The following is a 24,577-nucleotide window of genomic DNA, read 5'->3' as shown; positions in this document are numbered from 1 at the left end:
GGAAACTCCCTTTTTTTCTTTTAAATGTAACATCTGGGTTCTGGAGCACATATGATATTTTAGTGGTAGGCAGATGTGCTTCTACTAGTGTTTTGGGGACACTTTTAATAATAACAGAGATGGAGAATACTTTTTAAGTCTTTTAACATGCTGCATTCAAATTGAGTTTATGTGAATCCTTTGCAACCTATATGATTTCATTTGCTGCTATGACTTAACTAGGTAATTTGGCCAGCCAACTGAAACTGAAGGAAAAGCTGTTAAGAGATCCTGTATTAAATCCCAGGAGAAGCGTAAGAGCCAGGGCTGATGTTCCTGTACATAAGAGGCTTTAGGAGATTAGACACAAGCACAGAGCTCCTGGAACTGGGCATCAGATGAGACAGAGAACTGAGGGGTAAGCCATACCTCATGGCTCTGTATGGAGCATCCCTCCAAAAGGTAACTGAGGATTGGTCAGATGCTTTGGGAGAAACAGGTGAGAATATATCATCTTCTCACCATGGGTACCAGCAGCAGTGGAAGCCATCAAGCTGTTCCAAGCAACCTTGTGGGCAGCAAGCAGTCAGCAAGTGGAGGCATGAAGTGGAGAGAAAAAAAAAAAAAAAAAACAGGTCAGAAACCACTTGGAAACTGATGCTGAAAATCTGATATGTGAGCATAGATGTGACATACTTCTAATAAGGCTAAGTTTGTACCCAATAAGCAGAGCAGGGCCACTGTAATTCAGGTATAGATACAATTGTGCCGATTTTACAGTCATTCACTGATGAGGCCAAGTATCACTTGTGTTTAAGAATTTATCTCCTTGTACATAACAACTGCTACACATTCATTAAAATCTTTCCAATGACTTTCCATCGCAGTGCCGTGGCCTATAAGATTCCTTTATGATCTGACTCCAGCTCAGTGGTCTCTTCCACTACGTTCCTCATCACTTCTTCTAATGCAGCTATGTCGATACTGTTAGCTTTCAGAACCCACCCAGTATCATGCCACTTTATCCCTAGTTCCTATTGTTCGAACGCTCTTCCCCTAGACACTGGATAACATGCTTCTTGCTATTGCTTTAGGTCTTTTCTCAGAAGCCATCTTCTTGAAGTGGCTCATTCTGTCCACCATCTTGGAAATAATGACCCATTTTTCTCTCTTATCCCCTTTCCCTGATTCAGTTCTTAATCACAGCATATGTCATCACTTTAAATATTTTAATTTATTTTCTATCTCCTCTGACCTCTACTGTCATGTGAGTTCCGTGGGTAAGGGTATTTTACTCTTGTCCCTCTGCTGTATTTCATTACCTATTTTTGCATTCATCACACGGTAGATGTCCCATAATTATTTGTTGAGTGTGTAATGTATTGTTTACAGCATAGATTTTGAAGGAAAACTGGCTTACTAGTTATATGACCTATGTCTCCTTATCTATAAAAAGGCAATAATGGGAGTCTGGAAGGATGTGCACAAGAGCAAGGCTACACGCACACTCAAACGAGACCGGAAACAACCACCCCAGCTTTCTGCAGGTCCCTGGGTGAATATGAGGCTTGCGCATATGCTGTGAGGAGAGACACAAGAAAGTGGAGGGGAAAGTAAAAATCAGGGCTGACTTGCAAACTTCCTGAACTTTGAACACTCTTTCCAACTCAAACAAAGATCCATTGGCAAGGGGTAGGAGACTTGTTGGCTCAAAGTGCTTGAGCACAACCTTCTTAAGCCATGCTGATCCAGCAGTGATCCCTTAAAAGCCAGGCTTAAAAAGGCAAACAAGAATTACAAAAAAAAAAAAAAATTAGCAGAGACATCTGTGGCCTAATACTGTGGGAGAATCAGACTGTACTGATTAGTCCAGGCAAGCCAATAATGAGCATACGAAGAAACAGAGCAACAGTGATGACATGGGAAGATCCGAATCAATATACCATCTATAATGTCCATTTTTCAACAACAAAAAGGGGGCATAAAAAGGAAGAGGGAAGTGTGACTACACACAGGGAGAAATGAAATCAGTACAAACATCTTTGATGTTGCTCTAGTGTTGGACATATCAAAAAATAAATAAATAAATAAACTTCAAAGCTGGAAAGCAATGAACATTAAATATGTTCAATGAAAAAAACCCGTGTTTACGAACTTAAAAATTAAAGGAAAATATGATAATAATGATGCATCAAGTAGAGAAAATAATTAAAGAAATAGAAAATATTTTTAAAATAAATGGAAATTCTCAAATTTCAAAGTACATTAAGTTCTTAGCAAGACACAAGATAAATATACCAAAATCAATTATATTTCTATATGTTAACAACAAATAATCAAAAAGAAAATTAAGAAAGCAATTTCATTCACACAAGCCTCAAAAACAATAAAATACATAGAAACATTATGCTGTACACCAGACACTGACACATTGTAACTGACTATATTTCAATAAAAATAAATAAATAAGTACATAGAAACAAATTTAATCAAGGAAATGCATGACATGTACACTGAAAAGTAAAGAAAGTTGTTGAGAGAAATTAATGATCTAAATATATGGAGAAACATTTCTTATATTCACAATAGCATCAAAAATTGATGAATACAAGGAACAAAGTTAACAAATATGTAACATCTGTATTAATTTTACATCGACATATATTGTAAAAAATCTCATCTTGTTTTTCCTGCCAATAAAGCTTTTTTCTGTTTATTTTGTTTTATCTTGTTCATGCTGAATATTATTTTTGATAAATGGGACTCAATCCAGTATTTTGTTTTAACGTTTTATTGATTTAGCATGTTGATATTTTGTCCAGATAAACTGTTGAATTATTTTCTTTTTAAGTTAATTTCCCTACTGTTCAGTTTTTCTGTAGAGCAAATTATACCTTATGCAAATAATGACAATCTCATTTTTCTTTATATCTTTTATTTTTATAGACTCACTGAATTAGAAAGAACCACTTTAGAATCATTTTGAGTAGCAATCACAAGGGCAGACACCCTTGTCCTTTTCTAAATTTCAATGGTAAGTTTTCAAAATTTTTATTATGATGTATATTTGCTATGCATTGGTTACAGCTAAACTTAGCTATACAAAGACACTCCCTTTTAATCCAGAATGGGTAAAAATTGTTTCATCAATGTATGTTTAATTTTATTGAGAATTTTATTGGGCGAGTAGAGAGATGATCAGATGATTCATTCTTTCCCCTTTAATCTATTAATATGACAACCACATTAATGGGTTTTCTAACGTTAAATTATTCTTACACTCCTAGTAAAAACTCCGCACGGTGTATCCAAGTAGTCTTCAGTTCGTAAGTAAAATTAGATCATAGCTATTAGGTGTTTGGTTTAATTGTTTGCTTTGGTTTATTGATTCGCTTTGTTTATGTTCAAGTAATCTTGTCAGGTTGCTGAGTTTTTGCATTGTGAAATTCTAGCCTCATAAAGTGACTTCAGTTGTTTTCCATTGTTGTATATCTTGAAACTGATTACCATTAAGGGCCTGAGACCTTTTAGATTAGTCACAAATTTACCATCAGCTTCCATTTTTAAGGTAACAAGTGTACGTAGAATTTCTTTTCCTGTAGGTCTTATTTGAATATTTATAATTTTCAAAAAAAAATTTCCATCTCATTTTGACTTCAGATGACCTGAAATGAAGTTATACACAGTCTTCCTTTATTAGGTTTACTCTTCACTGCATCCATGAGCACCCACTTTTTAAATCCTAATATTGTTTATTTGTGTTTATCTTTTTTATCAATCCTTTTAGAATTTACTTTTATATCTTATTATTTTTTTTCAAAAAGCTGTCTATGTCTCATTTGGTAGTTCTTTACACATGTTTTAATTTCTATTTTAATGATACAGCCTTTATGATTATTTCCTTTCTTCTCTATTTTTTGATTCATTTTATGGTTCTTTTACTTGCTTCCTGAGTCAATGTCTAGAGTATTTATTTCCAACATTTCTTCTTCTCTACAAATACATTTTAAACTATGAAATACTCTGTAAATATGCCTTGGCTTCACAATACCATCATGGACTATAGACAAGGGTAGATACTGAACAAAATACATACCACCCTACAAAAAACATAACATACAGTCAAAAGATTCAATTGACATATGCCAAACATACTACAAGTAACCGTACTAATTTGAAGAATTTTAGACTCATTCACAAAATAAAATAAAACAAAAATCAGTTAGAGAGGAAAATAATTTCAGTATTCCACAAGAAACTGCGCTGTCACACTGGTGAAATAACCATAACAACAGGTTTCAATTTTGAGGCTACTGAAGCCACAAGTCACAACAAAAACCTGAGGCAAAACAGAAAGAAGTGTCTCATAACAACCTCCCAACAATTAACATAATCCTCACTGTGATTTCTCTAAATGAAGGTCATGTAGAAGATCAATTCCAAAGGAAAGATTCTAACATTTATTTTAATTTTTAGTATATACTGTGGTGTAGTTAATTCCATCTTGCTTGCCAAAATTTCATTAGGGTCTAATCCGTTTTGACTTGAAGTACTTACTGTTTGTGGCCAGGTCTCTTTTAAGAAGAAAGTCCCCCTCCTCTGCTTTGCTCTGGGGCTGTCCCACAGTCACACTCACAGATCCCCTCTTGTTAACCTGCTTGCCAAAACTGAGAAGTTCACTGGAAACATGTTGCAAGATGTGGCTTTATACAAAGAAATCTCCCTAAGTAAGAAAACGATGAGGGGAAATCACCTAGAATAGTATTTTTGAATGGATTTTTATAAATATAAGGAAGTATTCAATCTACTACTGTTGAAAATTCTGTAATCGTCTGGTGACATTCTGTATTTCCTTCAAAGAAGTCTAATTGACAATTTCTGATTTAATGATATTAGAAAAAAAAATGCCAACTTAGTAAAATGCTAACAGAAAGTAAAAAATAACATCAATTCCTATTACATCTATAAGCAATCACTAGCCAACCAACCAAGCACTATACAATAAAAATCTCATCTTTCAATTTGAACGTGTTGCTCTCTTCATAGGTGCAGGAAAAAGGCGAGAAAGTGCTCAGACTGTTCAATGTGATCACACATTTGGGCCATTTCTAAGCTTCATTCATCTACTCAGCAATTGTTTAATCTTCTAACCCTGTCCACACAGCCAATCCTTCCTACGATTAATTTCCAGGAGATTTATATATTCCAGCTCTTTTTCTTCCAAATCTAATTCTAAAGTTCAGTGGCATTTTCTCTCTGTGGTCTCATTCATGTTCAAGGAAATTTCCCTCTAATTTAAATTTTTCTTTCATTACTCTTAACTCAGGGAATTTCTTTTTAGTTGGTCTTAGTTTATATCATAGAGTGTAAGCCCTCAGGGTAAGTGCCATTACATGTGGCAAACACTTGGCCATCTTATCAATTCATATGCTGTGTGAAATCTAGCCTGCTTTTTTTAGACTCTACTAGGACTTTTTAAAAATTTTAAAAAATAATTTTAGATTTAAAGGAAAGATACAAGATAGTATAGAAAGTACTACCCAGTTTCCCACAAGTTAACATCTTGCATAACTGTGGTAAATTTGGCAAAACTATGGCACTTGTATCATTTTACATTCCCACCAATAACGTCTGAGGGGTGGAATTTTCGATAGATTACAGATAAATAGGTAGATAGGTAGGTAGAATATTAGAAGTAAAAACTAATAATTTTTAAAATATATATATTTATTCACTAACTTAAGGTAAAATAAACTGAATGAGTTTTTAAATATATCTTTATTAAGTTAATTTTTTAAAAAATATAGTGAGAATAGGGGCTTTGCAACTTTAAAAATTTTTTAAATATTTTTGCAATTCTTCTGACAATAGAAGGCAGCTATATTTTCATATCTGCTTCCAAATACAATCTTATGCAATATTACCTGTCATATAGCTCTGGAAAACAATGTACACTGAAATAACATCTTAGTATTGTTAAAAGAATAGTTTTGAACTCTTGGACCCTCTGAAAGTGTGTCAGAAACCCCCAGGTGCCCTGAACACACCCTGAGAACAATTGTCCCAGATCTGGTACATCTTTAGTGGATAAGTAAAGGTATCAGATCTTCTTCCCAAGTTAGAGTATTTCTAAAAAAGATATATTCTCATAAATACCTATCTCATTACTGTGAGAGAACCAAAGACAGAATAAGTGCTTGATTCTTTCCATTTATTTATTTACCAGTTTCCAGGAGAATGAATTGAATTGTTTATATAAGTTCCTGGGTGACAATGAGTTAGTTTTTGCATGACTTCATGGCTCAGGAATTTCAAACCTATTTGAAATGCTTGACTCTGTCCCCTGGCCATTGTTTCTCTTGAGGCTCAAATTGTCCCATCTGCTAAATGGGGTCCTTTCCACATCAGTCACTTCTCAGTCCTTTCAAATGTGCTTTCATAACCTAGCTCTCCATTATTTTCTGTTGTGGCTAAGTTGTTCTAGACTCTTGTGTAAGCTTCTTGAACCAAACTAGAAATTCACCATTTCTCCAAGGTGCTCTGGTTCCTTTCAGTGCAAAAATATTATGTGGAAGACATAATCTAGTGTGGTTTCTGGGTTTTTTAAGTGGCAGGATCTGTGTTTTTCCTAGTGATGAGTTCATATTTACACTTTCAAGTTTAGAACTACAGAGTTTTACTCATCTATCTCACATTAACTCCTCTTCTCCAGCACAGAATCCTGACTCCTAGTGAATCAGCACAATTATGTATCACCTAACTCAACCATACACTCTACTATTCACCTGTCCCACTATGCATTATATCTCACTAACTTATATTCGCATGATAGTCTTATAATAACAATAAAATCACTACCATCAACAGTATGATTATTGAAAACAATTTACGATTTGTTTTCTGACCCTCGGGTCTATCCCCTGGAGAGAAGCAAATTGTTATGCTTTAAAGTCTCTTGAAATAGTCCTACTTGTGTTTTGTCACAAACTTGATAACTGGTTATTCTCCTTGTTGCATTTGCTTTCAATTTTTCAGAACTGAGATTCTTGTTTGTTTGATTTATAATGCTGTGAAATGCCCAGGACATCCTGAATGCCAGAGTAGGGAGCTCAGTAAATCCTTTCTCCAGAAATCGGCAATAATATGGGACAAAATTTTCAATATTAGCTATTTCAGAATTCTGGAAAATGACCAAAGGCATAAAGCAGATTGAGAAGGCCTTATTCAAGAACTACCAGAACCTCAGCAAGAGCAATGGGGTCCTGTGGGTTCGTCACCAGTTGTGGGTTCTGCCCAGCAGAAGTCCCACCGAGACGGAATGAATTACTCAAGACTCTGTGGAAAAGTCAAGACAGCGAGAGGGAGTCGGGAGCCAACTCCACGAGCGTCTCAAATCTCCCATATTTATTGAGTGCAGTCAAAGGAGGAATGCAGGAATTTAAGGAAGGACAGGGTGGGATCACAATGGGTACAAAGGCTTTGTTTATTGTTGGTGTTTGGCTCAAGGTCAGAAGACCCTTTTTGGTGAATCATGCTCGTGTTGAGCCTTTCAGCTTATCAGGGCAGAAGGTATGAGAATCAGCTGCTTGACAACTAGGACTCAGGCGGCTGTGCCGGTCTTAGGTTGCCCCCCTCAGGGGGTCTTATCCGACACTGGCTAACCAGCCTTCTCACCTCTGAGTCTGCAGCTTTTTGTAACTTGTTTACCATTCCAGCCCAAGGCTGTTTTGGGGATAGAAGACTAACAGCAGGCACGCCCAGCATTTATAGCCGAGGGCCTGGGTTGTTGCTAAAACCTCAAGGCAGTTACTAAGCACATCTTGTTTAAGGAGATAAGCGGCTGGGATCTGTTACAATTTGTTAACCCAATCATGGCCTCCCACAGGGTCTACTTAACATGGGGCTGCTCCCTCCCTTCCCTTGGCTTGGTGATGCTGTATGCTGAGGACCAGCAGTCTTGCTGTCACCAGAAGGGAACCCCCAACTTAAAACTCCACAGAGAAGCCCTATGCCCAGGCAAGCTGTAAACAACAGTAAGGACTGCAACAAAAATCAAAGGACCGCACGACAGCTGCCTGAGGCTGCGGTACTGCTTGAGGTAAAGAAGAGACCAACCAAAACTTAACAAAGACATCTGGGAAATGAGACAGTCACAGTGGACTTCGATAAGCTCCCACTTATTCCCAGAGGTTTGGAAGCTGCGCACAAACTAAGGAGAGACGGAAGAGGACCACAGTTACCTACTTCTCCCTGGCCAAACATGACACCTTGCACAGAGAAAAAGCAGAAGCCAGGGAACAGATTTGTAAACTGCTTGAATGGTAAGTGTGTGCACATATCCGCTTAGCAAAAGATGGAAGCTTTACTGGTTAAAGTTAAAAGCACAACCAGTGACAAATCACTGGCTACTAATGAGCTATGTTGACACAGGAGGGACTCTTAGGAGGCCAGGAAAGAAAAAGAAGGAAAATAGAAAGAGGGGGAGGGGAAGGCTGGGGGCGAGGGGGGGGACAGAAATAAAGATAGAGTAGAAGTAGAAAGAGAGTGAGAAGGGAAGAGGGAGAAGGAAGGGGAGGGAAGAAGGAAAGAAAAGAGATCTATTTAAAAATGATTCGTCAGTGGCTACAAACAGCAGGACAGCCAGAATTGACAGAATTAGTCCAGACAGGTAACTAAACAAACAAACAAAAAATACAAAAAAGAAAGTCAAGATGAAACAACAATAATGAGTTTATTTGAAGAGCCTCAAACTGGAAACAAACCCAATAGTCACTGAAGAGTGGATGGAGAATTATATATATATAGTATATTCATACATGGAATTCTGTTGAGCAAAAACAAAAGGAATAGACAACCAATACACTGATAAGAAACATGGATGACTTACTACTGTATGCTAGGTGGAAAAAAATTCCAGCTACAAAGAGTATATACAATTTGTTCCATTTTGATAAAATTACAGAAAAGACAAATCTAAATGTACCTAGCATAACGCTTACCAGTAGTTGCAATGATGCCTGGTTGGTGATGCGTTTAAATACAAATGGGTACGAGGGATATTGGGGTAATGGAAATGTTCTGTATCTTGATTGTGATCATGCTTCCATAGGTTTACACATTTGTCAAAATGAATGGAACCGTACACCTAAAATACATGTATTTTATTGTATATAAATTTTACATCTGTAAAGTTGATTCAAATTTTAAAAAAGAAACAGAAAAAAATTGTGGCCAGTAAAAAGGAAAAGGACAGACTGAAGAAGTAAACATAACTTCAAGCAAGTAAGTACAATCTCGATTGTTTTCTCCCCGACCAGTTTACAAGTTAGTGAATACGCCTGTCTTGTATTCAGTGCTTAACCAATAGTACTTGATTAGTGAATGAAACTTAAAGGAATCAACGTCTAGGCAAGCGTACCTGGGGGGTTTGTTTTCCACATACATCCTTTGCCTTGATCCCACCCTCATTTCCAGGACCACTTTCTGGCTCCTTTTTCTTAACCATTCAGTGACACATCCCTTCACATGTGGTCTGCACACTCTTTCTCTCTTTGTGTTTGGAAGACATTGGAAACAGTTGACTAAATGTATTTAGAAAACAAATTTGGCACGGAGCAAAACTGCATTTTTCTTTAAGAGTTTAGAGAGAAAGTGAGGAAGCTAAAGGAGTATGGAATTTCCTACTCAAGTGAAAAACATTTAAACAAGAGGGGAAACAGCAGAGTTTCAAATAGTACAATGATGTCAGGAATGAAGGTAAGGAGAAAAGCCTGTCAACATGGCAGCGAATCCAACTTGGATATGGTTGGTTGGTTCTGGTTTGATTTTCGCCGAGCACTGACTACATGCAGGTCATTGTAGTTAAGTGCTACATTGGTCATGATCCTTGTCCCAAAGGAGTCTAAATACTAAAAGGGGAAGAAAGACCCAAGAAGCTGCAATTCAGTACAAGAAGTAGCGTACACATGGAGCAGGGTACAGCTGAAGTGCTGTCTGGGTTCAGACCAGGGAGAGACTGCTTCCCGCTCCGGACAAGGGAAGTCCTCTGGAGAATGTGACATCAGAAGTGGGCTTTGAAGGGTGAGTTCTATTGAATAAATGGAGATCACAAGGAAGGTATTCCACAGAGAGTTACAGAAATTAAATTAGTTTATATTAACAAATGATTATAAAGCAGAAACAGAAAAAAAATTAAATGCAGAAGAGAAAGGATGACATCACTATGGTGTCCTAGGTTCCTGGGCTGCGGGATTCTCACTCCAATCAGGGTGGCGTGGTGAGGACTCTCATGGGATGCTTTGATAGGAGCTGTGAAATGAAAGAAATGGGGAGAAACTCTAAGTTGGAAGCGGTGCCTGAGGATAAGAGGGAGTGATCAAGATATGGAAGCTAAGAGAACTAAGATGGAATATTGAAATCAAAAATTGGGACGAGAGGAAGAAACACAAAGAACTCACCAGTGCTTTTTAACCCATAATGCAAGGACCATGAGAAGCACTAGAGGAGCAATCACTGCCAAGGGGATCAAGTTCATGGGGAAGTGATGTCCTGTGAGTATTAGAGGGACACGCAGATGTCACAATAAACCCACTGCCAACCTTCCTCCATCCACTGATTTCCCTACCTTGACATACGCGCTGCCTGCAAGTCCCAACCATCATCCTGTTTAGTCACTCTGTTCGCATACCTGCTCAGGGAAGGGTTCCTCGTCTCCCCACAAATCTCTTACATCTGAGTGTCCCTCATGTTTCGTTCCTACATTTCTGAAAACACCTCTGTTAATTCCTTCTTAGTATCTCTCTCACTTAACGTTGGCATCATGAGACTTTCTTCTGACCTACCTCCCAGGCTCAGGAGGCGCCTTTGCACCCTTATAAATCCAGTCGGACTCACCCCAGTAGAGAACGATGTCCTGGTCTCCTAGACTGCTGTGCCTCACCCGACAAGACAGGCCCGCTGCCTCCTCGGCCGCCACGTGCAGGATCGCGCGAACGTACCAGGTCCCGTCAACACTGGGCAGGATGTCGCCTTGCTGAGTGTCTGACTGCTCCTGCTCACCGCGCATCCACATCACCCAGATAGGCTTTGGGTAGTAGCCAGAGACGTGACAAGCCAGCACCAGCTGATCAGACCCAAGGATGGGGCTACTGGACAGTCAGGCCTCTGGTTTCACTGCAGAAGGCATGAAGGGTATTCAGATGAGGACTCCAACAGGCAGCTTAGGGACAAATTACCCACATTAATAGGCACATACTGTCTTCCTCTAGGACCCTTTTGCCCACCAACCCCTCTCCTTTTTAAACTCTTCCTCGTCCTAATTTTGGAAGGGATGGTGGACAGAGACAAGACATAAGAAAATCTTATAAGAGGCCGAACTAACCTTGTCTCTGGAGATACATCTTCCCTGCATCGAGGAGACCCAAGAGAAATTGGGGGCAGGTGTTTCCTATGAGCTTATGCATCGTTTCCTTGATGCCTTCATACTGATTGAGTAGATTACAGGCTCTCTGGGCCCTTCCCTCGGTCTCTGGAGCCGGCACCCATGACATGTTTTGGAAACTCAGGAAATCTGATCCTTGAAAGGCTACCTGGAAGAAGCCTTCTATGGTGTCCCTAGAACGCAGCTCACAGCCAGCTCTCATCTGAAACTCAAAGGGGTCTGGGGAAAGAGAGGAAGCAGAAAGACAGATTAGTGAAGAAATGAGAGAAACAATATAAGAACCTGGGGCTTTATGTTAAAAATGGAGCAATGAGAAGATTTTATAAGGGTGTGAAGGTGAGCCAAAGATCAGGGACAAGGAAGAGAAGAATTGGTGGAATGGGGAAAGGGGAGCAGGGATGCATGCCAAGAATGCAGGCTTTTTCACGTGAAGAAGTTAGGGGAAGGTGGAAGGTGAAGTACGTGGTACAGGTCAGGGGAGGGGGAAGAGGAGCTCGTGTGAGAGGGGTAAGAACACAACATTCCCGGGTGCGTGCAATGGTCACAGTGGTTGTTGGACTCTGGGTATAGGCTTGAAAAAACTGAATAGAAGAAGAGATGGTATTTTAAGGGGCTCAAACACAGAGTGGGACAATCGTGTGCCTCTAGGTTTTAGGCCATAGAAGGGAGACCACTGGGGAAAGATTTAAAAAAAAAAAAAAAAAAAAGCACAAGAAAAAAGAAGTCCAGAAGGAGCAAGAGTGTGGGAAATCTTAAGTCAACATCCAGAATAACCCCCAAGATATGTACGCATAAAGAGCTTTATGGTGGGGTAGAAAAAATGGAAATGGTCCCAAAAAGTGTGGGAATGTTTTCCAGAAATAGAAGAAATTTCTGAAGAAACCCTTAACTGAATGAATTAAACTTACATTCAAACTGCAGTTGACTGTCATAGTCTTGAATCTCCCGAGTTAATCCAATCAGATAGACATGGAATAGCAGGCTCAGATGTGTCAACTCCTCATTGCTGAAGTTGCCCTTAGACCATGGGCGCAGGAAAATTATTTTATCTGCTTCACTCTCCCAGCCATGAGTCTGCAACTCATCCAGCCAACCAGAGCCCTGATTCCGTGCCCAGGACTGGTTGGCAAAGGTTGAGATCTGGATGATATAGAATGAGGTGTATTCCTGGACTGCTGTGGATCGTAGATGGTCAGGTACTTCAAGGAAAAATGGGATAAGCAGAAAGGAGAGAAGATGGGAAGTGAACCAGTTAGCAGAGAGAATGCCTTAAAGATGAAATTTTCCTGACCCAGGGCTCTATGCTCTACCGTCATCCTTCAGAAGAGTAACCTGGACCTGGAGACAGGAATGCTCAGATTGTAAGCACTCTGGTACCCTTAGAATCCAGACCCATCTTGGGAAAGCCCACCACACTCTACCCACATCCACTCGACTGGGCAGCTGACAGATGTTCTTACAGTCTGCACTGCCACCACCTGAGAGAGCAGCTAGTAATGCAAGATGTAGAAACAGCATGTCATTTACAGATGTTTCTTCCTTCCTTTCTTTCCTTCTGTTCTCAGCAAACCTACCCCTCAGTGTCTCTATTTGACTTCCTTCTTCTGTCAACCAGCAATCCTCCCCACCAATAACCAACCACTGACTACAACAGAAGAAGTCTGCTGCTTCCCTCAACCTTGGGCCTCCTACTCAATCTCTCATTTCCCCTTCAGCTCTGACTTGAGGTTAGCTTCTAGCTGGATTCCAGCTACTCCCCTCATCAAGGGCCTTCATCCTGTCTACTCTCTCTCCTCAACTGCCTTGGACAAAGTTGTACGTGACATCAAAAGATCACATCACCTCTCTGGGACTTGCATCCGTAAAATGAAAACCTGAAAATACATGGCTTCCCCAGGGCCTGCTTGTATGAACAGATCACAGTTCTTCCAGTTTCTCTACCCAATTCTCTCCATTCTCCATCACATCTCCCCCTCCGGGCACTCCCCTCTACTCTTCTCCTTTTGATTGTGCTCGAAGTAGTCCCTTTCACTCCATCTTCCTCCACCTTTCCTATTTCTTAATTTTCACTGGCTCATTTATAAACAGGAAAATGTGCTTTCTCAGATCTTCTGGGATTGCCTTACACCACTGTATAAACTACAGCCAGCTCTCTATTACGCTTAGAGATGAAATTGCAGCCATCCCAGAGTGCTTAGGACCATGAAATACATAAAGAATAAGCTCTCCTGTTGAGCTTAATACATATGTTCACTTACCAAAAAAATTACTCAACACACGCTTGGTACCAAGTATCTTAGTAGGTAAGAGAACACACAGAGATTGACAATGTAGTCCCTCTTATCAGGGAGCTTTAAACAGAAGATGTATGTAAAGCCAGAGTCAACATTCATTGTGATGACTGCCATTTCAGTGCCTAGAATCTGAGATACAAGGCTGCTCAGAACAACATTCTCTAGGGAACATTTTCACTGCCTAAACCCCAAAATGTCCATAATTTGAAGTCTTGAAAGAGCAGAATGCTTTTCAACCTGAATGCAAAACCTCTGTGCACTGTACAACTGTGTTGGATTATGGTAGTTAGGAAATGCACTGTCCCCCAAAAAGAGCAGCATTCCTTAATATTTGAATTTATTTAGGTAGAGCATTTAAGAAGTAGTTAGTGATTTGTCAATGATCCTGACTGGTTAATGTATATGAATACATGAATACAAAATTGTTTTAAGATCTAGGCAGTATGTTCATTGTTATAGTGCCCTTTTAATAACTTTAAGTAATTACTGAATGGCACCTAAAATCCCGCTTATAACATCATTTCTCTTTCAGATTTATCAACATTAATAAAACTTGAAGCTACACACAATGAGCACTTTCTATTAGGGACACAGATATTTGGTAATTTCTATGAGCTACAAACTCCTCCAAGAACTATACATAATCTAAGCCCCATCCAAACTGCTCACAAGTACCAGATCTCATCTTTACGAAGTCTTCTTCTCAATGGTAAACTCTTCATTTGTGGCTTTCAGAAGATATAGCTGATTTCAGAAGATAATGCTAGATTTTCAGCACATTTTCCCCCCATAGGCCAAGAAGAAAAACACAGTTCTCCAACTCTTTTGTAATTGCAGTGGGGCCACGTGACCGAGTTCTGAACGATGGAATGTGTTGTGCTGGAGATGTAAGCCACCTCCAGGCTTGACCATGTAAACTATTGCATCTGATCATTCTGCCTTGCAGTGCCAGCCTGGAGGTCATCTGTTCCACATGGAAGAGCTACAAGACACAGAGGAGCTCCCTGGCTTACCCGGAGTTTGCCTGTTGAGAAATATACTTTGTTGTGTTTAGCATCTAAGACCCTCCAGTTCATTTAACTGCAACACAATCTAGCTACACTGGTTAATATTATAGAACCCAGTAATTAGCATGCTTTCCCCCTCCTGAGTTCAGATCCAAATAAGATAAAGATATAAAGCATTTGATATATGGATCACATTGACAACTTATCAAAAAGCTTCTGGAGAAGTATGTAATCCAAATAATGTTGCTGATTGAAAATCAAATGAAGTGTTCCGTGTATAATTCTTTCACCTCCTTGGTTAGATTTATTCCTAGGTATTTTATTACTTTGGGTGCTATTTTAAAGGGGATTGTTACTTTACTTTCTTTTTCTGTTGATTCATCATTAGTGTAAAGAAATGCAACTGATTTTTGAACGTTAATCTTGTAACCTGCTACCTTGCTGAATTCTTCGATCAGCTCTAGTAGTTTTTGTGTGGATCTTTTAGGGTCTTCTATATATAGTAACATGTCAGCATATAGTGACACTTTTACCTCTTCTTTTCCAATTTGGATCCCTTTTATTTCTCTCTCTTGCCTGATTGCTGTGGCTAGGACTTCCAAGACTACGTTGAATAGGAGTGGTGATAGTGGGTATCCTTGTCTTGTCCCAGATTTTAGTGGGAAGCTTTTGAGTTTTCACCGCTGAGTACTATGCTGGCTGTAGGTTTGTCATATATAGCTTTTATGATGTTGAGACATGATCCCTCTATACCCACTTTGGTGAGAGTTTTTATCATAAATGGGTGTTGAATTTCATCAAATGCTTTTTCTGCATCTATTGAGATGATCATGTGGTTTTTGTCCTTTCTCTTATTGATGTGATGTATTACATTGATTGATTTGCATATGTTGAACCACCCTTGTGTCCCTGGAATGAACCCCATGATGTATAATCTTTTTTATTTGCTGTTGGATTCTATTTGCTAATATTTTGTTGAGGATTTTGGCATCTATGTTCATCAGTGATATTGGCCTATAATTCTCTTTTTTGGTGGTGTCTTTGCCTGGTTTTGTCATCAGGGTGATGGTGGCTTCATAGAATGAGTTTGGGAGTATTCCCTCCTTTTCAATCTTCTGGAAGAGTTTGAGAAGGACTGGTATGAGTTCTTCTTTGTATGTTTGGTAGAATTCCCCAGTGAAGCCGTCTATTGATGAAGGAAATTAAAGAAGACTTTAAAAAATGGGAAGATATCCCATGCTCTTGGATTGGAAGAATCAATATTGTTAAAATGGTCACACTGCCCACGGCAATCTACAGATTTAATGCAATCCCTATCAAATTACCCAGGACATATTTCACAGAACTATAACAAATTATAATAAAATTTATATGGAACCATCAAAGACCTAGAATTGCCAAAGCATTACTGAAGAGAAAGAAAGAGGCTGGAGGAATAACTCTCCCAGACTTCAGACAATACTGTAGAGCTACAGTCATCAAGACAGCATGGTACTGGTACAAAAACAGACATATAGACCAATGGAACAGAATAGAGAGCCCAGAAAAGAACCCACAAACTTTTGGTCAACTAATCTTCAACAAAGGAGACAAGAATATACAATGGAATAAAGACAGTTTCTTCAGCAAATGGTGTTGGGAAAACTGGACAGCAGCATGTAAATCAATGAAGCTAGAACACACCCATTCACCATACACAAAAATCAACTCAAAATGGATCAAAGACTTAAACGTAAGACAAGATACAATAAACCTCCTTGAAGAAAATATAGGCAAAACATTATCTGACATACATCTCAAAAATGTTCTCCTAGAACTGTCTACTCAAGCAATAGAAATAAAAGCAAGAATAAACAAATGGGACCTAATGAAACTTACAAGCTTCTGCACAGCAAAGGAAACCATAAGTAAAACAAAAAGACAACCTACAGAATGGGAGAAAATTTTTGCAAATGAAACTGACAAAGGCTTAATCTCCAGAATATATAAGCAGCTCATATGACTTAATAAGAAATAACCAAACAATCCAATCCAAAAATGGGCAAAAGACCTAAACAAGCAATTCTCCAAGGAAGAAATACAAATGATCAATAGGCACATGAAAAAATGCTCAATATCACTAATTATCAGAGAAATGCAAATCAAAACTACAATGAGGTATCACCTCACACAAGTCAGAATGGCCATCATTCAAAAATCTACAAATGACAAGTGTTGGAGAGGCTGTGGAGAAAGGGGAACCCTCCTACACTGCCGGTGCGAGTGCAGTTTGGTACAGCCACTGTGGAAAACAGTATGGAAATTCCTCAAAAAACTAGGAATAGACTTACCGTATGACCCAGGAATCCCGCTCCTGGGCATATATCCAGAAGGAACCCTACTTCAGGATGACACCTGCACCCCAATGTTCATAGCAGCAGTATTTACAATAGCCAAGACATGGAAACAGCCTAAATGTCCATCAATGGATGACTGGATAAAGAAGTAGTGGTATATTTATACAATGGAATACTACTCAGCCATAAAAACAGACAACATAATGCCATTTGCAACAACATGGATGCTCCTGGAGAATGTCATTCTAAGTGAAATAAGCCAGAAAGAGAAAGAAAAATGCCATATGAGATCTCTCATATGTGGAATCGAAAAAAAAAAAACAAAGCATAAATACAAAACATAAATAGAATCATAAACATAGAATACAAATTTGTGGTTACCAAGGGGGCGGGGGTGGGAAGGGATAGACTGGGATTTCAAAATTGTAGAATAGATAAACAAGATTAGACTGTATAGCACAGGGAAATATATACAAGACCTTATGGTAGCTCACAGAGAAAAAAATGTGACAATGAATATATATGCATGTTCATGTTTAACTGAAAAATTGTGTGCTACAGTGGAATTTGACACAACATTGTAAAATGATTATAAATCAATAAAAAATGTTAAAAAAAAAAAAAAGAAAGAAAATCAAATGAAGTGGACTGACTTACTCACTGTTATAAACTGGCTATTTGTGGCCCCCATTCATGTGTTGAAGTCGTAATCCTCAGGGTGGTTGTATTTGGAGACAGTGCCTCTAATAATTAAGGTTAAATGATGTCCTAAGAGGGAGCCTTATAAGAAGAGACCCCAGAGCACACTCTCTCTCTTCTGCCTCCTCTCTCTCTCTCTAGCCCCCATGCCCGCCTCTCCATGTGCACTGAGGAAAGGTCATTTGAAGACACGTAAAGAAGGTGGCCGTCTGCAAGCAAGACAGGAAGAGAGACTCACCAGAAACCAAACTGTCTTGGGACCTCTAGTCTCAAGAACTGTGAGAAAATGTGTCTGTGGTTTAAGCCAACCGGGCTGTGGTGTTTTGCTATGCAGCCCAGGCGGCCTAACACACTCACCTAGCCCAAACGATGCTGAAAAACCTCAGAGCACTCCCACCTGAGGGCCTGTTCTTGGTCGAGTCAGGGCATGGAAGACGAAAGCAGAACTGACACTTCTGAGGGCAACTTGGTTTCAGAGGCAAAGGGCAGGAAGAGGGTGTTAGGACATATTCTATACCCACTTTCTGTCCTGGGCTGACTAATGATGCAATTCACTCTATTCTCATGGAGAAAAAAAAAAAAAAAAAAAAGGAATGAAAAAAGAAACAAAAAATATTTAGGGGAAATTCTCTTTCAGGGAAACCAGAAACATAGGTGACAGTCCCATCCCGTGACACGGCAGTACCCATCCAACTGTCCAAATGGAAACCTAGAAACCTGCACTCCGCAAACTTACATCCCCTTTATTCCTCACAGTCACCATGACTCTTCTCTCCACAATTTGTAAAATCCACCTCTTTCTTCCTCTCTAACTCACTGCTATTTAGTTGTGCTTTCATCAACTGTGACCCAGGTCATTGCAACAATTCCTTACCTGCACCATGTAATCCAAACCCTCTCTGTGTCTATTCAGCACTCTGATTCGGAGTTGCTACAGAAAATGCAAGCCTGATGACGTTAAGCTCATGCTTAAAATATTACAATTACTTTCATGAAACTCCTAAGCATGTCAATTTTATACAAAAAGGCTCCTATATATCATTCCTCAGCAAAAAGGGCAGTGGAGGTGGAAGGAGTGTGTTCTGTGAGAAGGGAGACTGACAGACTACTTGTACCAGTGAACACTCATGAACATAGAGCCGAGAATCTGAAATCTGTATGAAATGCACCAGGAGAGGAGGAGGTGGTTACAGAGGCCCTCTACACACACACAATCCCCAGAGAATAATCTGAGATGGGTAGGACATCCTCTGATTAGAACCCAGCCTGACTGGAGGGTCCTGGCTATCCTTTGGGGATCTCAGCACTCTTCCTCTGTCACCGGCCTTCCCCAGACTCCCTCTTCTTGCCCCACTGGTGCTCAAGCCACAGGTGTCCTCATGCTCACTTTTGCCTGGGCTCGTACTTGGCACTCCCCCAAGTTCACCACCATGGGCGATTTTTCCTCCCTGTTCTCAGTACTCCAGAAACCTCACCCTCTGTCCACTTCCCTACTTGAGAAACCCTACTGCCTCCCACAACTACAAGGCTTTTACTGGGACTTTCATTTCCCTATTGGCACTGCTTCAAGTGATTCTCCTCCCTTCCTGGTTTCCAAAAGCAGTCCCTGTCTCTATTGTGTGTCCTCCTTCCTCTCCCATCTACCACAGTGGACAGGGTTCCACGCTGGGATCTAGGATAAGGCCCCTACTGGAATGCACTGATTACTGTACTAGGTCTCAGTTTCCCCCACCATAAAGTGACTGGATGGAAAGAACTTGATATTTCTCTACTTCTGCTTCAATTTTAACATTCTTTGACTTGGTCTGTGCTTACATTCATTTTTATTTACGTAGTCTCTCCTTTCTCTGCCTCCTGGACCTCATTTCTTAATTTCCTATGGCTCCATATTGTTCTCTGTTTACCCTTAACGCAAGTCCCCAGGGTCACCTCTCTGATCACCCCTCTTTCCTAATCTCTCTGTCCATTCATTCTAACCACTGCTCACTACCTTGGCTAAATTTTAAAATCGAAAGCTTTTCCTTATCACTGACCCTTCAATTTCTGCGCTTAAATATATGACTGACATGCAAGATGCATTTTTCTGTAAGACATAAACCAGGAAATGAACAACAGCAACAACAAAAAACTACTACAAAACATGTGGATATACTGGATAAACCATAGTTTTAAAAATTATTTATACATGCATACACTGACTTCACAAGATGATAAGGAAATCTTCAAGGAGCAAATCAAATGAGACATTGAAAACTAGAGTGGGAAGTGGAAGCTGACACTTGGGCTTCCCAGGGCATTGCCAGGAGCTGGTTCCCAAGGCCTTTGGCTACAGTAGCCACATAGGTGAGGAGGTAAAGCCTTGAGACCCCCCAAAAAAGATACAAGTTGGATATGAGACTTTATGTTACACCATCAGTGAAACTGGACTGGAAAAAAATTCATTCTACTAAACAGGGAGGTAACAAGTAGTCCTGTGGCTGCCTTATGCTCTGGCCAGAAACTTTTAAAATTTTTCTTAGAGAAATCTTAATCACGTGAATTTAACAGTGAAAAATATTAATTTACTTTGGAATGCCCAAACTAATAAGTTAGTATTTAAAAAGTGGTTCGGGGCAGGGAGGGATGAGTAGGCACAGCACAGAGGAATTTTACAACTTTGAAAATATTCTTCATGATATTAAATGAAGGATACATTTGTCCAAACCTATAGAATGTACACCACCAAGGGTGAACCCTAGGGTAACTATGGACTTTGGGTTATTATGATGTGTCAGTGTAGATTTATCCTTGGTAAAAATGTGCTACTATGGTAAGTGATGTTGATAATGGGGAGGCTATGACTGTGTGGGGGCAGGGGTATATAGGAAATCTGTATGTTTTTCTCTCAATTTTATTGTAAACCTAAAAATTGCTCTAAAAATAATCTTAAAACAAAACAGAACAAATAAAAAGTTTGGGAATGTCGTTTGGTGCAGCCATTATGGGAAACAGTATGAAGATTCCTTCAAAAACTGAAAAGAGACCTACCATATGATCCAGCAGTCCCACTCCTGGGCGTATATCTGGAGGGAACTCTGATTCAAAAAAGATACATGCACCCCAATGTTCATAGCAACACTTTACAATAGCTGAGACATGGAAGCAACCTAAATGTCCATTGATGGATGACTGAATAAAGAAATTGTGGCATATATATATATATATATATATATATATATATATATATATAGTGTGTATATATATGTATGTGTATACATATGTATATGTATACGTGTGTATATGTATACGTGTGTATGTGTGTGTATATATATATATACACATACAATGGAATAATACTCAGCCATAAAAAGAATAAAATAATGCCATTTGCAGCAACATGGATGGACCTGGAGATTGTCATACTAAGTGAAGTAAGTCAGAAAGAGGAAGAAAAATACCATATGATATCACTTATATGTAAAATCTAAAAAACAACACAAATGAATGTATTTACAAAACAGAGACAAACTCACAGACATAGAAAACAAACTTATGGTTATCGGGGGTGAAGGGGGTAGGGAAGTATAAATTAGGAGTTCGGGATTTGTAGATACTAACTACCACACATAAAATAGATAAACAAGAAAGTCCTACTGTATAGGACAAGGAACTATGTTCAATACCATGTAATAGCCTGCAATGAAAAGGAATATATGTATATATGTATAAACGAATCACTATGCTGAACACCAGAAATTAACACAAAATTATAAATCTACTATATACTTCAATTAAAAAACACATTTTTAATGAAAAAAAATTCCCTGAACTTTTATATTTTCAACAATGAGCTGGTTATTACTTTGAAAATTAATGAAAAATAAATCCTAAGTATTTTTTTAATGTTAGATTAATAGCAAAAAAATTGTGAAGCTAAAAGAAGTTTCCCTAAATAATCAATTAAAAAGAAAACCAAATCTGATCAATTTATGCTGAAGCCAGACTGGATTAGTGTCTCATGTTCTCTGGAGAACATGTTACAAAATGAGTGTCATATGAAAAGGCAATCAAAATGCATGCAGCTAAACACACAGAGGAAAGTATTTTAGAGTTATGTCATGCAGTTATTTCAGAATTATCTCATGTTTCTGTATGATGTGCTATTTCTGGTATTTTTTCAGCTTTTTAAAAATTGAAATTTATTGTCATTTCTGTTGTATCTTTTAAATGTTAAGTAGCTCACAACTAAAAAAAAAAAAAAAAAAATGTTCCAACCTGGTCACTTGGAAGATGCAAACAAAAAACCTAATTTCTAAGGATTCACAACCAGTGTACTCTTCTTTTTTCTACTATCAGCACTCCCTGCTTTACACAATTTCAATATACACAAATTTCAGTTACCATAGTTTACTTAAATGACACCAATCCCCCCAAAACATGGCTCAAATTTCAGTTGCCACATTATATTAAATGTTAGTAATTAAATAAAGTTCGACTTTCACTATTAGCTCTTCATTCCATGAATCACCATGGAACGAACAAACATGCAGTCGGTAATCAATGACGTCATTGACCATCACAACACGTTTTTCAAAGTTTGTCTGTGACTGTTATTCTGTTCCATGCACAGATAGCAAAGTGTGTACCTGTGTTGTCTCCTTGTATTTCAATAATAAATCCATGTGACATTTTACATAAATAATAACAGATAGAGGGAATTGACCAACCAAGATGAAAATGAAAATGCTGGAAGTGAGATTTGGATGGAATGTAAATGAAGTCATGGAAGAAATAGCTGACCTGGGCAATGCTGACACTGCCACTGGTTGAGGAATTATAGATATGAACCTACAGGAACTTGGTGAAGGCAAACTTAGAAACATAAATGAGGAGAGTGATCGTGACAAAAAAGATGAAGGCGTTGCAGATGAAATGACACCTGTAGAAAACTTCACACTTAAGGAACTCTCAGAGATATTCCTCAACATTGAAAACTCAAAGTGTAAAACATTGGAACTTGATCCAAATAGAAAGGATTACAACAATTCACCAAGGCATGGAAAACATACTCCATGTCTGTAAGTTACATGGTGAGAATGAGGCAAGCACAGCTCAAACCACTCCTGGTAAATTTTTACAAAGAATTAAGACACTTCAATTCTGGATGTTTCTATTGTGTTTTAAGGGTATTGTGCTAAATTAATATTAGTTTTATTATTTTTTATTTTCCTATATACTTATAACTGACAGTAAGAGGGATTTGAATGTTTTGACAAAAATTTTAAAGGTAACAGAGTCATCAGAATTTTTCCATTAATTATTAAAGTCTTTTTGCTTGATTTCAGCTTGCATGCTCAATTTTTATAGTCCCACACCATCATGCAAAGACTGACTTTATATTATAAGGTTTGGAGTTAAAATTTTTTAAAACTATAACTTATTAGCATCAATGATAGGTTATTATTGACATCATCACTTCATTTGTCTTTAAAGACTAAATCTTCTGAAGCTTGCAAGGAATTAATTGTAATTCCTTAAGTATGCTGAATTAGGATTCTAATATCATCCTGTGTATGGTATTAATTTTACTAAAATATCATGCCAAACTCGTGCTAACCCCATAATTTAAAGGATACCTTTGGAAGTGTAAATTTGGCTTGTTTTCTAGAATCCATAACTTTATTAATATCTTCAAAATTTCTAAAGAAGTATTGCTGATTTCCACAAACTGCATTCCTAATCCCATGATAGTATTAATTCAACTTCTTTATCATATATTCAACAATGGCTTCAATTTTATATTCATTTATATTTTCAATACACTCTAATCTTTGGTTGAGACTGAAAAGCAATAGTATTATTTTTGTATGATATTTTAAAAGACTATTTAAAGATAGACTTTAAATTTTTTTTTATTCTTTTAATTTTGGGGGGAAAGTAATTAGGTTTATTTATCTATATTTGTTTATTTATTTATTTTTAACAGAGATACTGGAGATTGAACTCAGGACTTTGTGCATGCTAAGCATTCTCTCGACCACTGAGCTATACCCTCCCCAGCTAACGATAGACTTTTATCCTACCAAAATGTTAAAAAGAATGTGCACAGGTAAAAGAACATAGAATACTTCCATAGTTTTTCTAAGATGCTCAGATGCTGTTGATGCTGGTTGATTTTCAGATGCTATATTTTCCATGCATGTTGGCACTGTCATAGGTCTGACTCTTTATTTATTAACATTTTTTATTGAGTTATAGTCAGTTTACAACGTTGTCAATTTCCAGTGTAGAGCAAAATTTTTCAGTTATACGTGAACATACATATATTCATTGTGACATTCTTCTTCGCTGTGAGCTACCACAAGATCTTGTATATATTTCCCTGTGTCTGACTGTTTAAATCATTTTGTCTATATTCAGCTTTTGTAACTTGTATATGAACGATTTGTATAATTATTTTCCAGTCATTTTACATGCTGGGAAAACTCTTCAGCACACACAAAAAAAATGTTTTATGTGGAAATATAGGCACTTAGAAATACACAAACCTAATAATTATCTATTTCACTGGGTTCATATCTGAAGCTATATCATCAAACTTCAGTGGAAAATATTTAGCATTTCTTAGCCTATTTAAAATTATTTGACTCATCACATCTATTATAGCCTTAAGGGCTTTGTTTTGCATTTCATCTCCTAAATATTGTGTTAAATTATTTGTTGCTAATGTTAGTCATCTGCATAAATGTCCTGCCATAATGTTGACTTAATCTGCTGCAGTATTTGCCAACTGAGGAGAATTCTAATACACTTTCTTGGATAGTGCTCTGATGCTTGATTTTT

The 24,577-nt window shown here is 38.2% G+C and overlaps 1 protein-coding gene and 1 long non-coding RNA gene across 2 annotated transcripts; one reads left to right on the top strand and one right to left on the bottom strand.

Moving 5' to 3' along the window:
* Positions 1-7,243: 7,243 nt before the first annotated feature.
* LOC141574370 (uncharacterized) lies at positions 7,244-18,133 on the top strand. The gene is made up of 3 exons (XR_012501343.1): positions 7,244-8,300; positions 9,089-9,261; positions 14,246-18,133. It is a non-coding gene; the product is annotated as an uncharacterized LOC141574370 (long non-coding RNA).
* On the bottom strand, positions 9,126-14,234 carry LOC105069482 (T-cell surface glycoprotein CD1c). The gene is given in 5 exon segments (XM_074349647.1): positions 9,126-10,527; positions 10,873-11,151; positions 11,360-11,638; positions 12,328-12,618; positions 12,880-14,234. Coding segments are annotated over 5 exon segments (1,002 nt in total). The 5' UTR covers positions 12,938-14,234; the 3' UTR covers positions 9,126-10,432.
* Positions 18,134-24,577: the final 6,444 nt, after the last annotated feature.

The sequence above is a fragment of the Camelus bactrianus genome, chromosome 21 (genome assembly GCF_048773025.1).
Source record: "Camelus bactrianus isolate YW-2024 breed Bactrian camel chromosome 21, ASM4877302v1, whole genome shotgun sequence".
NCBI classification, from domain to species: domain Eukaryota; kingdom Metazoa; phylum Chordata; class Mammalia; order Artiodactyla; family Camelidae; genus Camelus; species Camelus bactrianus.
The sequence above is the reverse complement of the archived record's forward strand: the minus strand, read 5'-3'. Positions and strand labels throughout refer to the sequence as shown.